The sequence below is a fragment of the Temnothorax nylanderi genome, unplaced genomic scaffold (assembly GCF_030848795.1).
Source record: "Temnothorax nylanderi isolate EJ_2023f unplaced genomic scaffold, tnyl_v1.0 TNYL_tig0492_pilon, whole genome shotgun sequence".
Taxonomy (NCBI): domain Eukaryota; kingdom Metazoa; phylum Arthropoda; class Insecta; order Hymenoptera; family Formicidae; genus Temnothorax; species Temnothorax nylanderi.
The window spans coordinates 64,244-86,838 of record NW_027249554.1 but is presented as its reverse complement, the minus strand read 5'-3'; the positions used below and the strand labels follow the sequence as shown (position 1 = coordinate 86,838).

General features: G+C 38.2%; 1 protein-coding gene across 1 annotated transcript; it reads left to right on the top strand.

The window, feature by feature from the left end:
• Positions 1-14,553: 14,553 nt before the first annotated feature.
• On the top strand, positions 14,554-22,191 carry LOC139783355 (uncharacterized). The gene is made up of 6 exons (XM_071722510.1): positions 14,554-14,619; positions 15,003-15,164; positions 19,197-19,303; positions 19,345-19,932; positions 21,164-21,392; positions 22,180-22,191. The coding sequence occupies exons 2-6, from the start codon at positions 15,009-15,011 to the stop codon at positions 22,189-22,191; spliced, it is 1,092 nt and encodes a 363-aa protein (XP_071578611.1). The 5' UTR covers positions 14,554-14,619; positions 15,003-15,008.
• Positions 22,192-22,595: the final 404 nt, after the last annotated feature.

The following is a 22,595-nucleotide window of genomic DNA, read 5'->3' as shown; positions in this document are numbered from 1 at the left end:
GGGCGATTTGAGAAAAAATATAAACGCTTTTTATCTAATAAATTTCAAGTTGATTTTGTTTCAAATTTGTCTAAAATTGAAGATAAAACATCAATGGTTGCTACCACTTCAACATCTGCCTCAGATTCAACAGATTTGTCTTCCAAAAAAAAGGTCGCCCTTGTGTATCTTATGAAGAATCCTCAGAAAGGAACAAAAGGAAGCGAATCAGTGAAATTTGTTCTACGTTTTGCCAGAAAGAATTACACAGAGCAGCAGGACATGGGCATGATAAAAGAGCACTTGTACCTATAAAAAAAAACAAAGATAACGAAGAAGATGAGCGCTTCAGTGATACAGTTTTGGCAATGTACATGGATTTGGATTTGACTAAATCAAAATATAATACGCTCCGATCCTACAGCGGAAAACTTTTCGGCGATAAAAGCTATCCTCCGTACCCGAAGGTTCTGTCTGCAAAAACGCGATGCTATCCTGAAGATATTCGTGTCACAGATAACGGAGCAAGCGTCGAATTGCAATCATTACTTGACCATACAGTCCGTCGATTAATATTTTCTATTGCTCCAGAAGTTTTAGGCTCATTGCAAGACAAATTATTAATTTTGTACAGTAAATGGGGTATGGATGGAGCTTCGAGTCAACAAGTTCTTCAACAGAACAGGGTCAAAGATACTGCTAAGGAGACAACGAGTTCCAAAGTAATCAATACTGATGAAGGTGCATCAATGTGTAATGACATTGATGAACATCAAAATACATCTGATCAGTCTGTGTTTATTATATCGTTTGTCCCTTTAAAGCTTAGATTTGAAAATAAAATTATATGGGTAAACGATCGACCGTCATCAATCAGATTTTGTCGCTCGATTAAATTTGATTTTATTACTGAAAATGCGATCAACTCCCTAAATGAGTACAATTATTATACAGAAAAAATAGGTAATCTTCATCCCACACATGTAGCTGTTAATAACATTTCGTTTTCTGTAATTCATGACTTACAGTGTACCATGATCGATGGAAAAACCTGCAATGTTATAACTAATCAAAAATCGAGCAACTCGTGTAATATATGTGGGGCTAAACCCACACAAATGAATAAATTAGACATTATAAGTACTTTACCACAAAAAAAAAGAATTTTATACATTGGGATTGTCAACTCTACACTGCAAAATCCGTTTTATGGAGTGCTTACTCCATATTGCTTACAACATGGATTTTAAGGAAAGCAGTGCCAGAGGCGACGAAAATAAAAATGCCAAGCAGAATAGAAAGAAATTCATTCAATATTCTTTGAAAGAAGCTCTTGGCATCAATGTCGACATGGTCAAACAAGGTGCAGGAAATACTAATACTGGGAATACTGCTAGACGTTTTTTCGCTAAACCGCAAATTGTAGCAAAAATCTGCCAACTTGATGAACGTTTAGTGACCCGGTTTGGCATCATCTTGCAAGTCCTCGCTAGCGGTCACGAAATTGATGCTGTAAAATTCCATCAATACGCTTTGCTCTTTTTGCTCTTTTCTTTCAGGCGAATACTCGTGACGGGAACGCACGTGACGGAGCGTTCTCCGATTGCCGGAATCCCACCGCTGCCACCAGTTGTTGTGCCGTGACTGGGAGTGGTCCGGCACAGGTTCCAGGAATCCAGGGTCGGGGAATAACGATCGTCACAATGCGTTGAACAACATAATAAACTATATTTCCCTTACACAATATACAATAGTGCCCTTTATTCAAATCCCGATACTCGCGTAACTGAACTCGCTTGGCGATTTATAATTAGTGAGTTTGTGACAGTAATTTTCAGACGCACGTTTCCGTTTTGGTGTTCACAAGCGACTGCCCGCCGATCGCCGGGTTCCGCGGTATTCATCCGCTTGCTGTTGCTAACTCGGGGCTCCCGAGTTAGCGCTAGCCCTACGCGGTCAGCGTTTTTGGTCGTGTCGCATTGCATCGGATGATCGGTCGTCCGATGCTATCGTCAGTCTTTTTGGCGGATGTGGATTTTACGTTTGTCGCTAGGGTCGGATTTCGTATCGGAGGCACTTGGTGTTGCCAAGTGGATTAATTACTCTTTACTTCGTTGTGCGCTCACAACAACGTCCTATAATCAAGACACCGTGCACATTATAACCAAGCTGAAAACAAGATTTCTGAAACCTTCAATAGTTTTGCCCATGGGTAGCCATGTTGTTTCTCCAACGCATTTGAGAATACTCATGCAAGAGGAATCCAAGCTAGAGCACGGTTTGGTTGAGTCTTATTTGAAAGCTGATGACAAAATGAATTTCAATGCTGCAGAGAAAATTATGTCAGTAAAGGTGTCACATCTATTATCCAATATACCTGGCGCTGCAGTTACGAAGATGTACCTAGAAGTTATGAGAAACATTTCTGATGCATATCTCCTAAAAAACCTTACTCCTTCTGAACGTATGAGTGCCATTTGGAAAAGTGTATTTTTTCTCCGCATTTGGAAGCGATGGCTTCAAGAAAATGATTACAGCACAAGTAAAAATTTCTTGACTACGTATACCTATCTATGTATAGTGGAAGTCGGCTAGAGGCTCTTTACCTTGGAGACCTGCTGCGGATATGGGTACGAACCGGCGCGACACCTCCACGTGGCCCTCTGCTGGATTTTCAAGGTCCGAGGGGAAGATCCGGACACCGCCTGTGAAAAGAAGGGAGACCAGAGCTTTTCCTACCATGGATCTTCAGTTTCCAACCATGTCAAGGATTCTTCCGTGCTATGAGGTCTTTTACAACTGTTTTTAGCACAGTTGTTAACTTTGATATGCTTGATCTCTTGTACAAAATCAGGAGAATCCAACTTAAGTTACACCTTATGCAAGAGCTGTCCTCTGATGTTGTTTTTCCAAGAAACAAACCAAATTTCTCAACTTTGCCAATATGTGAACTCCCTTGTGATAAAGATATAATTAAGTCAATTCAGGAGGCCAGAACATTTGCTATTTCTGAAGCTAGAACTCTAGGCATGAAACCAAAAATAAGTCAAAAAGTTCCTCCTCCTGTGCCTCTTCATCTCTACCATTTAAAACCTAAAGTCACTCAGGACGAGCCTATTTTGGATCTTACTGTGCCAGCAAGTGAAGAAGCAGACACTGAAGAAGACATATTGCTGGCAGATATTTCTGCTAAATAAAAAGCACAGTTGAATCTTCAAACTCCATTTGTAAATTGTGTCGACAATACTGGAAAAGAGATTGTTCTTTGCAAAACAACGCTTTGTTGGCTCCTAAGTAATGGTCACTCTAGGCTTAGTTTTGATCGTGTCCACAGGGTGAAGCAAAAAGAGGACAATTTTAATCCTGAAGGCCATTTGGAAACAATCAATAACGTATGTCACTGTGAGAATGTTCATCTGGGTGATTGATGTGCCTTTAACGATTCCGACAATAATTGTGAACTTTTAATTGAACGGGTCTTAAGTTTTTCTTACTTAACAGGAACAGGGAAAGCTATAAACTACTCAGCTACCTTTGCACCAACAAAGGATCCTTTAAATAATGCTAAGGGTATAAGATGTTTGTGTACATGGTTTGAAATATCTGTAAGTGGTGTTCTTATTCCGTCCAGAAAACAACATTCCTTCTTTAATTTGTCAAATTATATTTGTTCTTTGCCTCGCCCTTGCTCTGTAGACGGTAGTTTGAGGCTTAATGGTGATATTATGAGTAAGATCGATGAGCTTTTAGTAGCTGCCTCTAATTCTTAGTCATTGATTCCTAGTCTACTTTTGTCACCAATTTCAAAGTATTTATCAGAGATAATTAATAAGTAAGTTTTTAGTTGTTCTGCTGCATTTGTTTGACGTTAGTTAATTGCAGTGTGATTTTGTCTTTATAGTAAATTGACATTTATTACCATGAAGTAGCTAGTTTACCATGTGTTACATATCAAAGATGTTCAGTATTTAAATTTTCAATAGATGTTTGAAGACTAAGTTTTTATTTGATTTTAACTACTTGTGATATATTTTATTCTGATGTTTAAAGACTGAAAGTATCTCTATGTTTGATTTTGCTGTTCTGCTGCTTTTATTAAACATAAGTTTAATTGCAGCGTGTTTCAGAAGTCTATGTAAATTAACACTTGTTACAATATGTAGCCAGTTCACTAATGTATAAGTTACGTATCAAAGATGTTTAGTATTTAAGTTTTTCAGTAGATGTTTAAAGATTGCAAGTTTCTATTTGATTTTAACTACTTATACTATATTTTATTCAGATGATGTTTAAAGATTGAAAATGTCTCTATGTTTAGTTTTGTTGTTCTGCTGTTTTAGTTTGACATAAGTTTAATTGCAGCGTGTTTCAGAAGTCTATGTAGTAAATTAATAATTGTTACTACTTGTAATCAGTTTCCTAATGTGTAAGTTACTTCAGAAATAAAAATTCAATTTTCAAAGCTTGTTTAAAAGTTACCTTTATTGCCCTACTTTTCTTTTGCATTACAAAGTAATAACTAGAGCTGTTTATTGAGTTTCTTGAGTTATCTGTTATAGTTTTTCTACTACGAAAAATAGAAAAACCTGCAGTAGATAACTCAAGAAACTCAATAAACAGCTCCAGCCGTTACTTTAGACTAAATGTCTAAAAATCCCTAGAATCCTAGAATGAAAAATGTTGCGCCAGAAGATTTTCAAAGTCTCAAACTAGTATGGTGTTGAGAATAGCAGCGTTAACGATTTCATCAAATAGTGATAAGATACACATGCTTATCTTGCTAAAAAAATATTTATTTACTTCTAAATAATTCTACATTCAGTTCTAATAAGATCACTTGATTTCCTTGTACACTGAATCAAATAGGAAAGCATGGAATTAAGAAATTGGACAGCAAGTTGTGATGCAAATGCAATTTAGTCTGGCCCTCGGTCTGGCCTTCTACAACTTGCGCGGCTACAGATTTTGAAAGGCGCAGAAATTCGAATCTAATAGCGAATTCGGGCGCTTGCACTAGTGCACACTGAGTGCGCACTAAGGCTTGTTTATAATCTATTCTTATATTTAAAGTCGCTTAAATACACATTTAAAAACTTTTTAGCCAATAAAAATAGTGTACCAAAGTAGTAGTGCACCAAGTGTAGATATTACCAAAGTAATATCTATATGGATGCTGTACAAATCATTTTATAGACTAAGAAGTATTTAAGATGATCTGTAAATATAATAATTGATTAAGAACAAGCCTTAGTGCGCACTCAGTGTGCATTAGTGCAAGCGCCCGAATTCGCTATAACCCAGTCAGGAACAGCAGATTAGGTTTGAATTTTCATACATCAAGAAAGAAAACGGTTTTCAAAAAAAATAAAAAATTAACACGCAAATACAATTAAACGCATAAAAACGCTGATTTATCTCAAATAAAGATAAACTTAATGTAAAACGTTTGAAATCCTCTAAAATTCTCTTGAATTCCACTGAAATCTACTTGAATTCTTTTGAAATCCACTTGAATTCTTCTGAAATCCACTTGAAATCCGATGAACTCCTTGAAATCCGTTGAAATCCGCTGAAATTTGATGAAACCCGCTGAAATCCTTTCCCTCTGAAATCCGGTGTACAAATTTTTTTCTAGTTGTGAACCCCTCGTCCCTAGCTTTCTTTATTATATCAGCATATGTCATATTCGAATCCAGACTTGTGATCGATATAGCTGTTGTACGGGGGGGGGGTCTACGCCGCTCTCACGAGCACCCACCCTCGCTGCACTACCTGGAGCATTGTTTGCGGACTTTTCGGGCCGGAACGAAGATTTCCGAGGCTTATTCCCTATGCTCCTGTTGCCTGGAGGTTCATCGGAGTGCGCCGCTAATCTGGATCGTAATTCACGTCTTCGATCGGACAGTTTCGCTATCCGATCATTGATCTGATCAATCTCTTGACCAGGATCGATATGGTCTTCCCGATCGTCCGCCTGAGTGGGAATGTATCCAGCAGAACGACGAATCTTTCCCAACTTCGTTCCGCTAGGAGGGGGCATCCGCCCGCGGTCGTCAGCAGCGGAAGTGCGTCCCACGTCGCTATCCCAGCCTGAGGGCGAATCCGTGCCCGACTCGCCCGAGACTAGTGTTACCTTCCCACGGAAACGTTCCTTACTGATGATTTTCGGGATGGCCCTCGGCTTCCTTTGAGGGAGAGGAGGGAACTCAGCATCCCCGGACCATTCCCGAGAGGTCATGCCGACCCCCGCACGTCGCCCAGGTGATAAAGGCGAGTCCACCTCTTCAACCTCCGTAGACGGGGGCGCCGCCGCCTTCCGAGAAGGGGCGTTCGAAGATCCACCCCCGCGAGAAGTCCTCTGATCGGCGTTGCTCTCCAGAATCGATATTCTTTCGCGGAGACTTTTGATTTCCTTTTTTAGTTCGGAGTTCTCCTTTTCCATCAAGGTCTGCTCCTGCCTTCTTATATCTTCCTCCCTTTTGGAGGCACGGAGTTGCGCTGAGAGGTTGGAATTCTGCACCTTCATTGAGGAGATGTCCCCTGCAGAACCTCTCCAAACGAACAGTAATAATTTCATGTACATTGATCAGACCCCTTTTAAGAGACCCACTGAGTGGCCCTTGGAGTCTCTGACTTTTCGTTCTGATCTTATCCATTTTGTTGACACATTCTGATGCGAAGTCGGACAACTTCTCCGCATCGAATCCACGTAATTCGTCCGCCACCACAACCTCAATGCGGGTCTAATAAGGGTTTCATCACGGGAGTAACCTTCCCGCCACTGGTCCTAGTTGACCTACGCTCTACGGTCAACGTGACGCTACAAATGCTTTGGAGCGTTCTTCTTCTCCTTCTTTCTTCATTGAAAGAAAAGAGAAGAGGAATGCTTCGAAGCATTTGTAGCGTCACGTTGACCGTAGCCCTAGTCTTCTTTATAGGAGTTGACTTAATCTTCTTTATAAAGACCTTGGCCAGGGGCGAAATATCAGCAGAGTGGGGGGACACCTCCGCCTTTCTTTTCCCCTTCCTGCCAGGTGTCCGCGAAACGGAACTCTCCTCCGATTCCTCACCCGAATCGGAAATCAAAATTGGGCTCCTATCCACCAAAGTATTGTCTGCGTCTACGTTATCCTCACCATCGTGATCATAACTGCCATATAGTATTGTTTTAGCCAACGCCGGAGCAGGATCGCTCTCCGATAGCAGGCGTGTCGCATGAAAGTCAGTCCTTGACGGCAAACGTAGCACGTGATCCGGAACCGGAGTGATTTTGGATCGACCAGAATATATATCAGCCCTTATAATATGTCTACGCTTTGCAAGTTTTTGCAGCTGATCTCTGATTGCCTCCTCTTCGGGATCGTCAGTACCCAGCTGTCGCGCGCGTTCTTCGAGTTCGGACATCCGGCTATTGATGCTCTCGATTTCCGGCGTCATGACTGGAGAATACCGAAAGCTCTTCCTAGAGAGATTACTCTTTCTTTCTACGGTAGCCACTTCGCCACCGGCGCCCGCAGGCAACGCCGGTGGTAGCCCTTCGCACGATAACGACGGGCTCCCCTCAGGGACGATAGGGGAAGCGCGCCGATCACTGGGGGTCCGATCCCCCTGTGTCGGTAACAAATCTTCATTTTTGTCTGACATGTCCATAGTAAATATTGGTTTTTGATTTGGGGTGGCCTTCCCCAAGGACGTTGCCCTCGCACAAGTGTACTCCGCCCAGAATACACCCGCTTACTAATGATGTTAATTAGAAAGATATAAATTCCCGCGCGGAAAGGGCAGTACGCAGAATGATCTAAATTGAGCTCGTATCTCGAGCACGTACTTACATAGGCAAGCTGTACTTGTCATACAATATGTATATTTTACGCATACCTATTATCTACTCTAGTTAACGCAATATAGTAATAACAAACATCATCAATAATCTTCGGTTCGCTCAATTTTACGCATCTGCTATTAGAGCTACATAAAAATCAGCCCTAAGCAAGAAGTCCCTATATGGGCCTAAAAGCCAGCTATCATATAGCTATACGATCAGAGTTTATGCAATTTCATGTACAAGTCTAATCTCGATCTAACCCTAATTATGTTATGATAAATAATTAATTAATAAACGTGATATATGTGATATATAGTACACACTTACCTAGCATATAATTTCGAGAAATTTGACTAAGCCTATCAGAATATGTAATAGACTATAAAGACAAACCTCATGTGATCTTCGGTTCGCTCAATTATACGCAGGTATTAGAGCTACATAAGAATCAGCCCTAAGCAAAAAGTCCCTATATGGGCCTATAAGCCAGCTATCATATAGCTATACGATCAGAGGTTATACAATTTCGTGTACAAGTCTAACCTCAATCTAACCCTAATTGTATTATGATAAATAATTAATTAATAAACGTGATCGTTCGCGCACGCATAAACAACGCCAATCTAACCTAGTACGATAGACAATAATAGTGTTCATTTACTTTACTTACTATTATAGTCGTAACTTATTTATAATCGTAACTTGTTCAAAATGTGGTGCATACATGTATAAAGTGTATATACAACAATAACATAAACATTGACGAAGAGATTCTATATTTATTATAAAATAAAGAAAAAGATATACAAATTCAGTTTATTTATTTGTTTATTTCTTTTCCCAATGAAAGCTGAAATAAAGTATATTGTTATCCAATTGCGCATCTCAGCGCGCTCGCACAGCCTAGGCATAATAGCCTTTATCTTATTATTTGTGACTTATTTAGGCTGCGGTCCAGTTGATGTTTCTAAATGTTATGAACGCTACGCTCCAAACGCTACGCTCCGATTGGTCCACTTAAGTTACGAATGTTGCAGTTGCTACGTAAATGGACCAGATTGTAGCACTTGTAGCGCCGTATAGATTTCTTAATCTATAACGAAATATCATCTTATTAACCTAATATACTTATTTATTCCTTAAGAGTCGGCAGGAGACCCAGGCAAACTCAGGTGCACTCAGGTGCACTGTATGCACTAAGTGCACGTTAAACTGCACTTTAACTCCGTATTTTATTTATTATAAATTTTTAAGAGCAAAAATGCAAAATCGGGCTCTGTAGCTGACTGCATTATTATATATAAAGAGTATATAAAAAAAAATTCACGAATCTATGTAACTTATTTTATGAGAAATCTTGTTATTACGAATTATGGATTCGTAATAACAAGATTTCTCATAAAATAAGTTACATAGATTCGTGAATTTTTTTTTATATACTCTTTATATATCTAGCGAAACCGATAGCGAAACCGACATCGAAGGATCAAAAAGCGACGTCGCTATGAACGCTTGGCCGCCACAAGCCAGTTATCCCTGTGGTAACTTTTCAGCTGCGTTATTCTTTGACAGATGTACCGCCCCAGTCAAACTCCCCGCCTGGCAGTGTCCTCGAATCGGATCACGCGGGAGTATTAACGGCGATCGGCCGCGAGGCCTCACGCCACTCTGACACGCTTGGCTCTAGAACACCGTGACCGCCGGGGCACAAAGCCCTCGGGGCACGCGCTCCGCCTAACCGAGTAAGTAAGGAAACGATGAAAGTAGTGGTATTTCACCGGCGATGTTGTACGAATTATGGATTCGTAATAACAAGATTTCTCATAAAATAAGTTACATAGATTCGTGAATTTTTTTTTATATACTCTTTATATATAATAATGCAGTCAGCATGATTTTGCATTTTTGCTCTTAAAAATTTATAATAAATAAAATACGGACTCGCAGCGAGTCGCAGCTAAGGTCGCCTTCTTCTTCAGTTTTTTTTCCTGGCACCTCCGCCACGAAACACGTCCGAACACGCTCGCCACCAGTTCGCGAATGTTAACGGTCGCCGTGTGCCTGTGAAAATATTAAATTTTCCGCCATATATCTTGAACGCTCCCGCTAACCCACCTCCTGAGGTGAGGCAGTTGGAGCGAAACGAGATCGAAAACAATGACGTCATTGATGACGTGTTATATCTGCTCAGAGCCATTTGAAGCGCCAAGTGGACCATCCATAGTGCCGCTACGAATGCTCTGTAGCGTTTGAAACGTCATCTGGACCGCAGCCTTAATTTAACTTATTTATGTTTCATGTAAAATGACGGACGTCGAGCGCACTGGCAGAATCTCTCCATGTTTGCACGAAAACGTTGACAACGTCAACGACAAAAACAATACCCAACACATATGCAATACTTATTGCAAACCAACCATGTATCCATTCATATAAAATCGAATGTAATTAATATCCAGTATGAAATAAAAGGTGTTTATAGCAGTGATTTGTAATATAGTATCACCCCAATAACCAAATATTTAACTAAAGTGTGAACGTGCAGATTATAAATTGATATTATATGGCTGGTCAATGTGACATCTAAAGTACGCGTAATCGGCCGAAACTGGTACTCAAAAAAAGAATATTGCAAACATACTTGCAAAAAATGGTCTATTTAATATTACTCTATATATCTAAGCGTATTTCATTCCAATATAGACAACATAACTGACGTCATAAAATATAGTATCTAAAATATACACAGTAGACTATATATGACTTCCAAGAAGGGAATGTTACGTAAATATTTATACAGATGGTTTATTTAATGGTATTTTAGATATTTAAGAGTATTTTAGCCGAGAATATGGAGTACCAAACGTAGTTGTCAGAAGTAACTTGGTGTCACAAAATGTGACATGTAAAGTACACTTAATTGGCCAAGACTGGCACTCAGAATAAGAATATTGCAAATATATAGGTACAAGAAAAGGTTTATTTATTATAACTTTATACAGGGTGAATCTTAATGGATGCACCAACTTTTTACCATAGGAGATGAGTTACCGACCGCAACTGTAATGAACTGAACGATCCATAGGTGACACCAGCTTGAATCGACCGCTTCGATCGACGAGTCCGAGGTGATGTACAGGCAAGTTAAAAACTGTGAATCAAATAACGTATATCGTATGTACATACTTTTCTAATATATCCAACTATCTTACGCATTTTTCTTTTTACATATAATTTTATTTAATAACACGATTTCTTATTATTCTCCATCTATGCGCAACGTATTTACCGCATGTACTACGTTTACGCGAGCGTTACTTTTGTAGTAACTTACAATAATTCACTCGTTTACGCAGAGTAAATTATCGTAAGTTACTACAAAATTTCCTTTACGCGAAGGAATTATCGAAAGTTACTACAGAAGTAACGCTCGCGTAAACGTAGTAATATAGTACGGGATCCGGCCGCGTGATTTATACGTTTATCTGTTATTTTATCGAAATGCGATTTTAATGGAAGATTACATATCAGGTCATACATCGCGGCCGGTGTGCCTAGCAAAATCTTGCCGCAAGTACCCTCAATTAGATCTGTATTAATTAAATTTTTTAAGACAACTTCGTTCATTTGTTTGCGAAGTAAATGAAGCGTCATCTGAAAGAGAGTGATCTAAAAAACTTGAAAAAAATAGGTTCCCACCTCTCAGTCTGCCGCAACCTCCTGGAAGCCAGATGCAAAAAAGTTCTTTTTTGTTAATTATCAACGTTCATCGTGTATCGAGACAATTTTTACACAAATTGAAGCTAAATTTTTCCTCTACACGATGGAATATGGTTGCCTGCGTAAAAGCTGCCGCAACTAGTGGTTGCTAGCATTTGAATGACTCGCTCTCGCCTACGCGAGCTCTTCAATCTTACAATGTGTTACAATGGAATAATCACAGCAATTTCCTTAAATTTCTTTAATATTACAATAGTTCCTAAACAAGTTTTCAAAAATTCCTTTTATAAATAAATTCCGCCGCTCATTCGTCTTCCGACTCGTCTGAACTCGCAACATCATACTCCAAATCATCAGAATTATCATTCGCGTTTTCAGAACTTTCATTCATCGACACGCGCAATACATCTTCGACTTTCAACGGCGTTGGATACCCAACGAACCACGTTGGTTTCAAAAAACCATCTAATAACCAACCGCAATCTTCAGCGCGTAATTTAATACAACACGGATCTCTAGCATTTTGCCACATCGAATTTACAAAAATTGCGCGTGTCGATAAATGAAAGATCTGAAAACGCGAATGATAATTCTGATGATTTGGAGTATGATGTTGCGAGTTCAGACGAGTCGGAAGACGAATGAGCGGCGGAATTTATTTATAAAAGGAATTTTTGAAAACTTGTTTAGGAACTATTGTAATATTAAAGAAATTCAAGGAAATTGCTGTGATTATTCCATTGTAACACATTGTAAGATTGAAGAGCTCGCGCAGGCGAGAGCGAGTCATTCAAATGCTAGCAACCACTAGTTGCGGCAGCTTTTACGCAGGCAACCATATTCCATCGTGTAGAGGAAAAATTTAGCTTCAATTTGTGTAAAAATTGTCTCGATACACGATGAACGTTGATAATTAACAAAAAAGAACCTTTTTGCATCTGGCTTCCAGGAGGTTGCGGCAGACTGAGAGGTGGGAACCTATTTTTTTTCAAGTTTTTTAGATCACTTTCTTTCAGATGACGCTTCATTTACTTCGCAAACAAATGAACGAAGTTGTCTTAAAAAATTTAATTAATACAGATCTAATTGAGGGTACTTGCGGCAAGATTTTGCTAGGCACACCGGCCGCGATGTATGACCTGATATGTAATCTTCCATTAAAATCGCATTTCGATAAAATAACAGATAAACGTATAAATCACGCGGCCGGATCCCGTACTATATTACTACGTTTACGCGAGCGTTACTTCTGTAGTAACTTTCGATAATTCCTTCGCGTAAAGGAAATTTTGTAGTAACTTACGATAATTTACTCTGCGTAAACGAGTGAATTATTGTAAGTTACTACAAAAGTAACGCTCGCGTAAACGTAGTACATGCGGTAAATACGTTGCGCATAGATGGAGAATAATAAGAAATCGTGTTATTAAATAAAATTATATGTAAAAAGAAAAATGCGTAAGATAGTTGGATATATTAGAAAAGTATGTACATACAATATACGTTATTTGATTCACAGTTTTTAACTTGCCTGTACATCACCTCGGACTCGTCGATCGAAGCGGTCGATTCAAGCTGGTGTCACCTATGGATCGTTCGGTTCATTACAGTTGCGGTCGGTAACTCATCTCCTATGGTAAAAAGTTGGTTCATCCATTAAGATTCACCCGGTATATCCAAGCATATCTCATTCCAATATAGACATCATAAAAGGTAGTTGGCAGGAATAACCTGATATCATAAAATGTGATATCTAGAATGTACACAATAGACTATATATGACTTCCAATAAGGAAGTGTTACATAAGTATTTATACAGATAGTTTATTTAGTAGTATTTTAAGTATTTAAGAATATTTTAACTGAATATATTGAATATTAGATGTGGTTGGCAGTAATAACTTATTGTTAGTGTCACAAATGTGACATATAAAGTGCACTTAATTGACCAAAACTGGTACTCAGAAGGAGAGTATTGCAAATATATTTACAAAACTGATTTATTTATTGTTGCTTTATACATCTGAACGTATTTTATTCCAATATAGATTAACTCATAAAAGATAGTTGGCAAGAATAACCTGATATCATAAAATGTGACAGCTTTTTTTTATTTCTTTTTTTACGTGGGGGAAATCTTCCACTACTGGGATCCCAGAACCCGTAAAGAGCCCTGGTTTACCCAGTAGCCCCCCGAAGGGGGAAGACCCCCCCGCCTCGGGGGAGAGGCGAGGGGAGTGCCGGATTCCATGCATGCACATCGCTAACGATCCTGCATGCATGGCCTACCGACTAAAATTCCCACGAATCCCAACTCGACGCTTAGGGGGGGGAGACCCGGGAACAAACTTAATCATAACTTTCGGAATCCCCCCACGTCTATCCTGACGATACCACCTCGTGGGGAAGGGGGAGAAGCCCCCTCCCCCATGCCCATTTGGGCGGAACTCCACGTGGCGGATTTGGGGAGATTAACCCCAAACCCGCCACTCACCTCTCTGGGGGTGCTGATCCGAAGGTCAGCCGAGGACGCATGGTAACCCCGCCCATGCGCCCTCCCCCCAGGCGGCCGGGAGGAGAAAGAATCGTGAGACAAAACACCCTCCTCCCGCCGCGCCTTCCGAGGAAGGCTGGGGGGCCCAAACCTGAGACCTAGGTCCCGGGTCCCGACCCCCTGGCGGGCCAAGGGGAGCACTTGTGACAAAAACCCCGTAGGGAATTCGCCCGAGCCCCCCTCAGCCCGCAGTCTCGATGGCAAAATTGCCATCTATCTAGGAGGAAGGAGGAGCCACCACCCGAGTATCTCCTCCGAGTATTGGTGACCCCCGTCCCCCTATCCCTCTCGTGTCGCCGCATCCCGCCCCCCCCCCCCAGCCAGTGCTCAGTAGAGAGCCTCAAAGGGAGAGAGTGGCCAACTGGGTCACGTGACCGCATCTCTTCTGATTCGTTCGGGTAATGAAGAGTCTTGACCAATCAGAATATCGGTTTAGACGGTTATTTCCAGTAGATCATACATAAGTAAATTCTTGTTGTCTGACAGCCGCAAAACGTCTGATTCAGCTGATGGCACGTTAAATACACCCAAAAAATTAAAAGTTCGTATATATAAAAGTGTTATAACACTCGAATATTTCTATAAGTAATGCGTCGTCTACAATAGCAGTAAGAGTAGCGGATTAAGGCTGTAAGGCATCGGAATAAGCCGTCGTTTTCGGCTAATAAGGCGTAATCCCATAACCTAAATAGGATTGAATCATTTCGTTTACGGACTTATTCTACGCCTTATTAGCCGAAAACGACGGCTTACTCCAATGTCTTACAGCTTTAATCCGTTACTCTTACTGCTATTGTAGATGACGCATAATAATTATTAATCTTAAAAGAATATTTATCTCTCATTTTGATTTTACATACATATATAAAATAAGGTTACGAATATATATTTATATATTTACATATTTTTATGTTGTATGCATAGTTTAAAATGCCTAGCGGATGCTGTGCTCCGAGATGCACAAATTCCAACAAAGACGGATACTGTTTAACCACGTTAGACCAAGATCCAGAGTTAAAACAAAAATGGATTGATGCTGCGGGAGAACCAGATTGGCAGCCTTCAAAATCGGCTCGGCTGTGCGAGGTTAGTACTGTAACGTACAGTGAGGAGCATAAATGAGTTCCGTTACCCGGTGAGCTACGGTCGTAGCAGAGCGGTGCAGATGAGCGCGCTACCTCTAGGTCGGTTACCGACCTACTTACAGCCACGGTCGATAAAAGGTTCAAATACAGAACCGCGAACGCGTAAAAATGGTCAGTCACGCTGTATTGCTCGCGCGTGCATTTGATTAAAAGAACATTTTTAATACAATTTGATACACACAATTAATATTTATTACATACAATATAACAGTCATAGGTGATTATGTAATTATAATTGTATTATGCATCTGCAACTATTATTCCACCGACTAAGTATGTGTTTACTGGAATAATATAATTATAGATAATATGATAAATATAATTACAACATAATTACCTATAATTATTCTATTGTATATGAAAAATTGTTTCGCGATATTTTATAATTTTTACGATGTCGTATTATTTTCAGTATCTTATTTATAAGTAAATAAAATATTAAAATTAAAAACCAAGTAATGTTACGGCCGATATTCCGAGCAATATTAGGGTATTAATAAAAAGCTATATATACATTTTGAATTATAATTATCGAGTCAACGTTTCGACCTACTTGGTCTTTCTCAGGGCATTACATTCAAACTTACAAGTAATATAAATAAAAATAATTATAACTGTTAGAGTTCACATTATCAACACTGAAAATTATAGTTATCGCCGATGGAACGATTACGACACGCAAAAGAAATAAAGTCAAAGCCAACTTCGAATTAAACGCCGTCACAGGCCACATAATTACAATAATTGTTACCGATTACAATAAATCCTGATCTGAGTTGCAGCTGACGGAGATGCTAATTTCGTGCATTTTCTGTATATTTTAAAAGGGGCAGTCCTCTGTATGATCCTGGTATCAGCCATGCTCAACGTCGGAAATTGTCATGTCCAATATTAAATGGAAGTAGAGATCGGTTTTGCGTCAAGAACCTTTTAAAATATACAGAAAATGCACGAAATTAGAATCTCCGTCAACTGCAACTCAGATCAGGATTTATTGCAATAGGTAACAATTATTGTAATTATGTGGCCTGTGACGGCGTTTAATTCGAAGTTGGCTTTGACCTTATTTCTTTTGCGTGTCGTAATCGTTCATCGGCGATGACTATAATTTTCAGTGTTGATAATGTGAACTCTAACAGTTATTATTATTTTTATTTATATTACTTGTAAGTTTGAATGTAATGCCCTGAGGAAGACCAAGTAAGTCGAAACGTTGGCTCGATAATTACAATTCAAAATGTATATATAGCTTTTTATTAATATCCTAATTAATTAATATTGCTCGGAATATCGGCCGTAACATTACTTAGCTTTTGCTTTCGACGAGCGATAACACGTCCTAGTTTTTTATATTAAAATTAAAATGGGTAAATTAAGGATTAATCGGATACGAAATCTATTTTGTAATATTTTATGAATTCCTAGATTCTTCTAATTTCAACATTAAGTTTATAATGCGATTTTATCCATTTTTGCTTTTTACAAAATGTCTTTCCTAACATTGAAATATCTTCTTATATAAGAAGAAAATATTTTTATATGTAAGTGATGGTATCTCGTGTTTATGGTAATTGGAATTATTTTCTGCGAAAGAGAAGCCATTTTTTATGTGCTATAAATTGTGAAGAAGTATATAAAGTCTGCGATATTATCACGTAGCTGTTACCATTATTTTCACAAATATTATATTATTTTTATTTTCTTTTTTATACAAAAAATTAAGAATTAAACGGATAGAAAGATATTCGTAACATGATATATATGTTGTCGAGATGTTTCGAGTTTCGAGATGTTCCTTGTCTTAATATTTGGTGGTTCTGAAAAGAACCGATTGTTTTGCTTGGCCCTGGAGCGAATTTTAATAATCCGTCCAGTAATCATTTCTTTCGATAATATGATATATCGTGCACTAACATATAGCGTTTTCGATTTTCGATTTGTTGACTCGACCCGACTCGGGTCAGATTAAAAGATCGGAGAAATGATAATGAAGACGGATTATTAAAATTCGCTCCAGGGCCAAGCAAAACAATCGGTTTTTTTCAGAACCACCAAATATTAAGACAAGGAACATCTCGAAACTCGAAACATCTCGACAACATATATATCATGTTACGAATATCTTTCTATCCGTTTAATTCTTAATTTTTTGTATAAAAAAGAAAATAAAAATAATATAATATTTGTGAAAATAATGGTTAACAGCTACGTGATAATATCGCAGACTTTATATACTTCTTCACAATTTATAGCACATAAAAAATGGCTTCTCTTTCGCAGAAAATAATTCCAATTACCATAAACACAAGATACCATCACTTACATATAAAAATATTTTCTTCTTATATAAGAAGATATTTCAATGTTAGGAAAGACATTTTGTAAAAAGCAAAAATGGATAAAAATCGCATTATAAACTTAATGTTGAAATTAGAAGAATCTAGGAATTCATAAAATATTACAAAATAGATTTCGTATCCGATTAATCCTTAATTTACCCATTTTAATTTTAATATAAAAAACTAGGACGTGTTATCGCTCGTCGAAAGCAAAAGCTAAGTAATGTTACGGCCGATATTCCGAGCAATATTAATTAATTAGGATATTAATAAAAAGCTATATATACATTTTGAATTGTAATTATCGAGCCAACGTTTCGACTTACTTGGTCTTCCTCAGGGCATTACATTCAAACTTACAAGTAATATAAATAAAAATAATAATAACTGTTAGAGTTCACATTATCAACACTGAAAATTATAGTCATCGCCGATGAACGATTACGACACGCAAAAGAAATAAGGTCAAAGCCAACTTCGAATTAAACGCCGTCACAGGCCACATAATTACAATAATTGTTACCTATTGCAATAAATCCTGATCTGAGTTGCAGTTGACGGAGATTCTAATTTCGTGCATTTTCTGTATATTTTAAAAGGTTCTTGACGCAAAACCGATCTCTACTTCCATTTAATATTGGACATGACAATTTCCGACGTTGAGCATGGCTGATACCAGGATCATACAGAGGACTGCCCCTTTTAAAATATACAGAAAATGCACGAAATTAGCATCTCCGTCAGCTGCAACTCAGATCAGGATTTATTGTAATCGGTAACAATTATTGTAATTATGTGGCCTGTGACGGCGTTTAATTCGAAGTTGGCTTTGACTTTATTTCTTTTGCGTGTCGTAATCGTTCCATCGGCGATAACTATAATTTTCAGTGTTGATAATGTGAACTCTAACAGTTATAATTATTTTTATTTATATTACTTGTAAGTTTGAATGTAATGCCCTGAGAAAGACCAAGTAGGTCGAAACGTTGACTCGATAATTATAATTCAAAATGTATATATAGCTTTTTATTAATACCCTAATATTGCTCGGAATATCGGCCGTAACATTACTTGGTTTTTAATTTTAATATTTTATTTACTTATAAATAAGATACTGAAAATAATACGACATCGTAAAAATTATAAAATATCGCGAAACAATTTTTCATATACAATAGAATAATTATAGGTAATTATGTTGTAATTATATTTATCATATTATCTATAATTATATTATTCCAGTAAACACATACTTAGTCGGTGGAATAATAGTTGCAGATGCATAATACAATTATAATTACATAATCACCTATGATTGTTATATTGTATGTAATAAATATTAATTGTGTGTATCAAATTGTATTAAAAATGTTCTTTTAATCAAATGCACGCGCGAGCAATACAGCGTGACTGACCATTTTTACGCGTTCGCGGTTCTGTATTTGAACCTTTTATCGACCGTGGCTGTAAGTAGGTCGGTAACCGACCTAGAGGTAGCGCGCTCATCTGCACCGCTCTGCTACGACCGTAGCTCACCGGGTAACGGAACTCATTTATGCTCCTCACTGTACGTATGTATAAATGTATTATGGTACATCAATTATGTTCTAATGTATTCATGTTGCGCATTTTAGGTTCATTTCCATCCATCGGCAGTACATTGCGTGGGCAAAAGAAAATTTATTGAAAAAAGTGCTATACCGACATTCTTTTGTAAATGTCATAAATCAGTACAGAGGACACCTTTATTAGAAATTTAATCAAATGTAGATAAAATAAAAGGTCTCAGGGAGACAAGAATGTTAATGAATCTAGAGAATATAATCATAGTCGAGAAAGTACTCTATCTCGTAAAAAGAAGTATACCCATATTTCAGAATGTATCATAAACAAAAAACCCATTGCTATAGATACATTAAAGCAAGTAGTACATGAAAGAGAAAATACCGAGTCAAATTCTGTTCTAGCCCAAGACATCAATACATTACCAGAAAATATTACAAGTACTACAAGTAAAATAGTCTTCACCGAAAGTTTGCCTAGTCCAGAGACATTGAAGTTGCTAAAGAAAAAAGTTGAAATTGCTGAGATAGAAAATAAAACCTTGAAAAGTCAAATTAAGTGTTTGGAAGAAAAAGTCGAAGAATATAGCTGTATAATCAATAAAGTTGTAAATAAAGACCAACAAAACGCTGTTTTAAGAGGCACTACGAGAGGTTCTACATGGTCGGATAAAACAATCAAGAAAGGACTGCAGTTGCAATTTGCATGTGGATCGCATGGCTATAAGAAGATAACGGAACTTGTTGCTCCATTCCCTTCATCGATAACTCTAGGAAGAAGGAAACAACACATCAAATTTGTACACTCGTATATGTCTCTTTCTATTTGAAAAAAAGTTCGCTTTTATAAATTTAATATTGATCCACTGAAGTGTTAATGATATCAATAACTTTTAAATATATTAATTTTTAAAGATTTTATTCCATGAATATGTGATTTGTGTGGAATTTATCATTGCTTTCAAATTAGAATCTTATAAGTGAAACTTATGTATATGTATATCATATTTTAAACATACACCGGCTTGTTAGAAGCAAATATCTTATAATAATAAAATAATATTTGGCAATACGTTGTGTTTTACTGTTTAGTTATGAAAGGTATAAAGGTTTAGGTATGAACATTATAGTCATGAAATATGTAAAGTATTTTACAAATTAGTTTATTTTATAAAGAAATATGTATTACGTAATAATACTTACATGGATATCATAAAAAACAAAAAATTCTGGAATTGTCCAAATACATAAAATATCAATCATTTATAAAAAAATAAAATAGATATTTAGCAAGTAACAATAATAATGAGATAATTTGCTATTTTAAATAACAGCCTTTAACATCACATAAATAAAAATATCGCAGAAAAGTTATAACATCTATAAACTTTGGTTTACATCGCAAAACTTGGTTTACTATCCATATTTACTATTTTCGTGTATACTTTTTCAGTATCTTTATATGACCTTAAAAAATCTTATTCTTTCAAAAATTGATTTTATCATTATTTGTCCCTCTTGATATCCTACAACTTTTGTCTAAAACGTTTTTCCATATCTTCCATATTTTTCGAGATATTTGTTGGGACATTTATGGACGGACACCCTGTATATCATTTTCAAGAGTAAAATTGATGCGCTTGAAAACACCCGAGACACCCTGTATATTGCTCCATCCGTGCTCCGATACTCCGATGTCTCGAGGGATTGCATCGTGAGCCATAGCAACAAATAAACAAATAAAGAATAGGCGGGTGCGTCGGTTCAGTCGGTTGCAAAATTCTTTTCCACTGTGGTCTTTGCGTGATATGGTTCATGTGTTATATACGGTTACTTTTTTCAAGACTCCGGAAATCTGAGGATACGGGAAATATAGAAGATACGAGATAAGGGTAGTAATAAATATTATAATACGTAAAAATAGGGTTGCGGATGGTCTAGTAGGTAGAGCGCCATATTCGTAATCCGGAAAACCGGGTTCGAATCCTGCTGGGCCACTGAGAAATTTCTCAGCAAAAATGCGGCCCCCTCCCATCTAGCGGAGAGAGGTTGCGACCGCACACCTCGGGAGCACCACCGCGGAAGAAGGGCTCGCCACGCCTAATACTCCGACGAGTCGAAGTGCCGACCGAGGCTCCGCAATCACCGGCCGTGGCGACCGGCGCACCAGCGACGCCCCAGGAAGCACCCAGAGACATGCCGTTGATACCAGCCGAATCGCCGGAAGTAACGACCGGGGTGTCGGCGAGGCTACCGGAACCGCCGGAGGTAACGACCGGGATGCCGGAGGTAACAACCGGGGTGCCGGAGGTAACAACCGGGGTCTCGGAGTTACCGATCGCAGTCATGGAGGGTTCCACGGACCAACCCTCCGATGACTTCGTAAGCCCGAGCAGCGGCGAGGGCTCCGATTCCGAGGACAAAACCTCAGCGCGGGGATAAGCGTCGGGACCGCCGCGAAGACGTAACAAGCGAGCCGCGATTGTTCGCGTAATAAATTTTTGTTTCGTTTCCCGCGACAAGGCGATGAAGATTTGTTTTTGTTTTTCGCTCGGACGATATGTCAGTCTTTATTTACGTTAAGGTTCTTAGGATTAGTTACGCCCTTCAGGCAATTGATAGATTTGATGTTTGTTAGGAGATAAGTTTAGATATAAGTAAAAAACCCAAAGGGCAGCTATTAATTATTATTACGCCGATTCATTACTTTATTTTGTTTTGATTTCGGTCGGTTTGCGCAAAGAACCAACATTATTAATTTAATACAACCGCACGCGAATCGGCGTGTGCAAAGCGTGCGACTAAGCGTAAACCGCGACAATCTCCAGGAAGAAACGGCGTAACCGACATCGGGTGCGTTCGGGGAGCTCGCTACCACGCTACCAACGCTAACGCTATTAACTCCGTTCATGGAGCCATGATAGCGCTAGCGAATGCGAGCTCCATGAACAGCAGTAGCGTACTAGTGTAGCGTTTCGTAGACCCCTGCGCCGCCAAATTTGAAAAGCTGAGTAAATAGATGCTGCTGTATCAATTACTTCTTTAATATTTTCAGGGCAGAAGTTGAGAGTAGTATGTGTGTAAATGAATACAATTCATTCGTAGTAAAACAACTTAAAGAAACTATTTTATGAAACTCATGTTTGCAAAGCACTTCTAGATCCGACTCTTCAAAGTGTTAAAGGTGTTGCTGAATATCTCGCAGACAAGCAGCAATCTCCTGAGGAAATTTTAATATATATGATCCACAAAATGGTTCCCCTAAATATTAGAAATGAACAGGTTAGATTATTTTTATATTTTATTTATTAACATTAAGCGACGTTTTAGATTAGATCATATTTTAACAAATATTTTTATTCTAGTAAAACTTATTGTCCAGTTGAGTGACATTGTTTTTATATAAAATAAGAAATATAATTGGTAAATGTCTGGATTAAGGGCGACCTCACCGATTTCAATGACCTTGAT

Bases quoted from the DNA above. Each gene is read 5' to 3' on its own strand.
- LOC139783355 (XM_071722510.1), top strand. From the start codon at position 15,009: ATGCCTAGCGGATGCTGTGCTCCGAGATGCACAAATTCCAACAAAGAC. The intron at 15,165-19,196 runs GTTAGTACTGTA...TGCGCATTTTAG, and splicing joins AATCGGCTCGGCTGTGCGAG to GTTCATTTCCATCCATCGGC. The intron at 19,933-21,163 runs GTATATGTCTCT...CCTCCCATCTAG, and splicing joins CACATCAAATTTGTACACTC to CGGAGAGAGGTTGCGACCGC.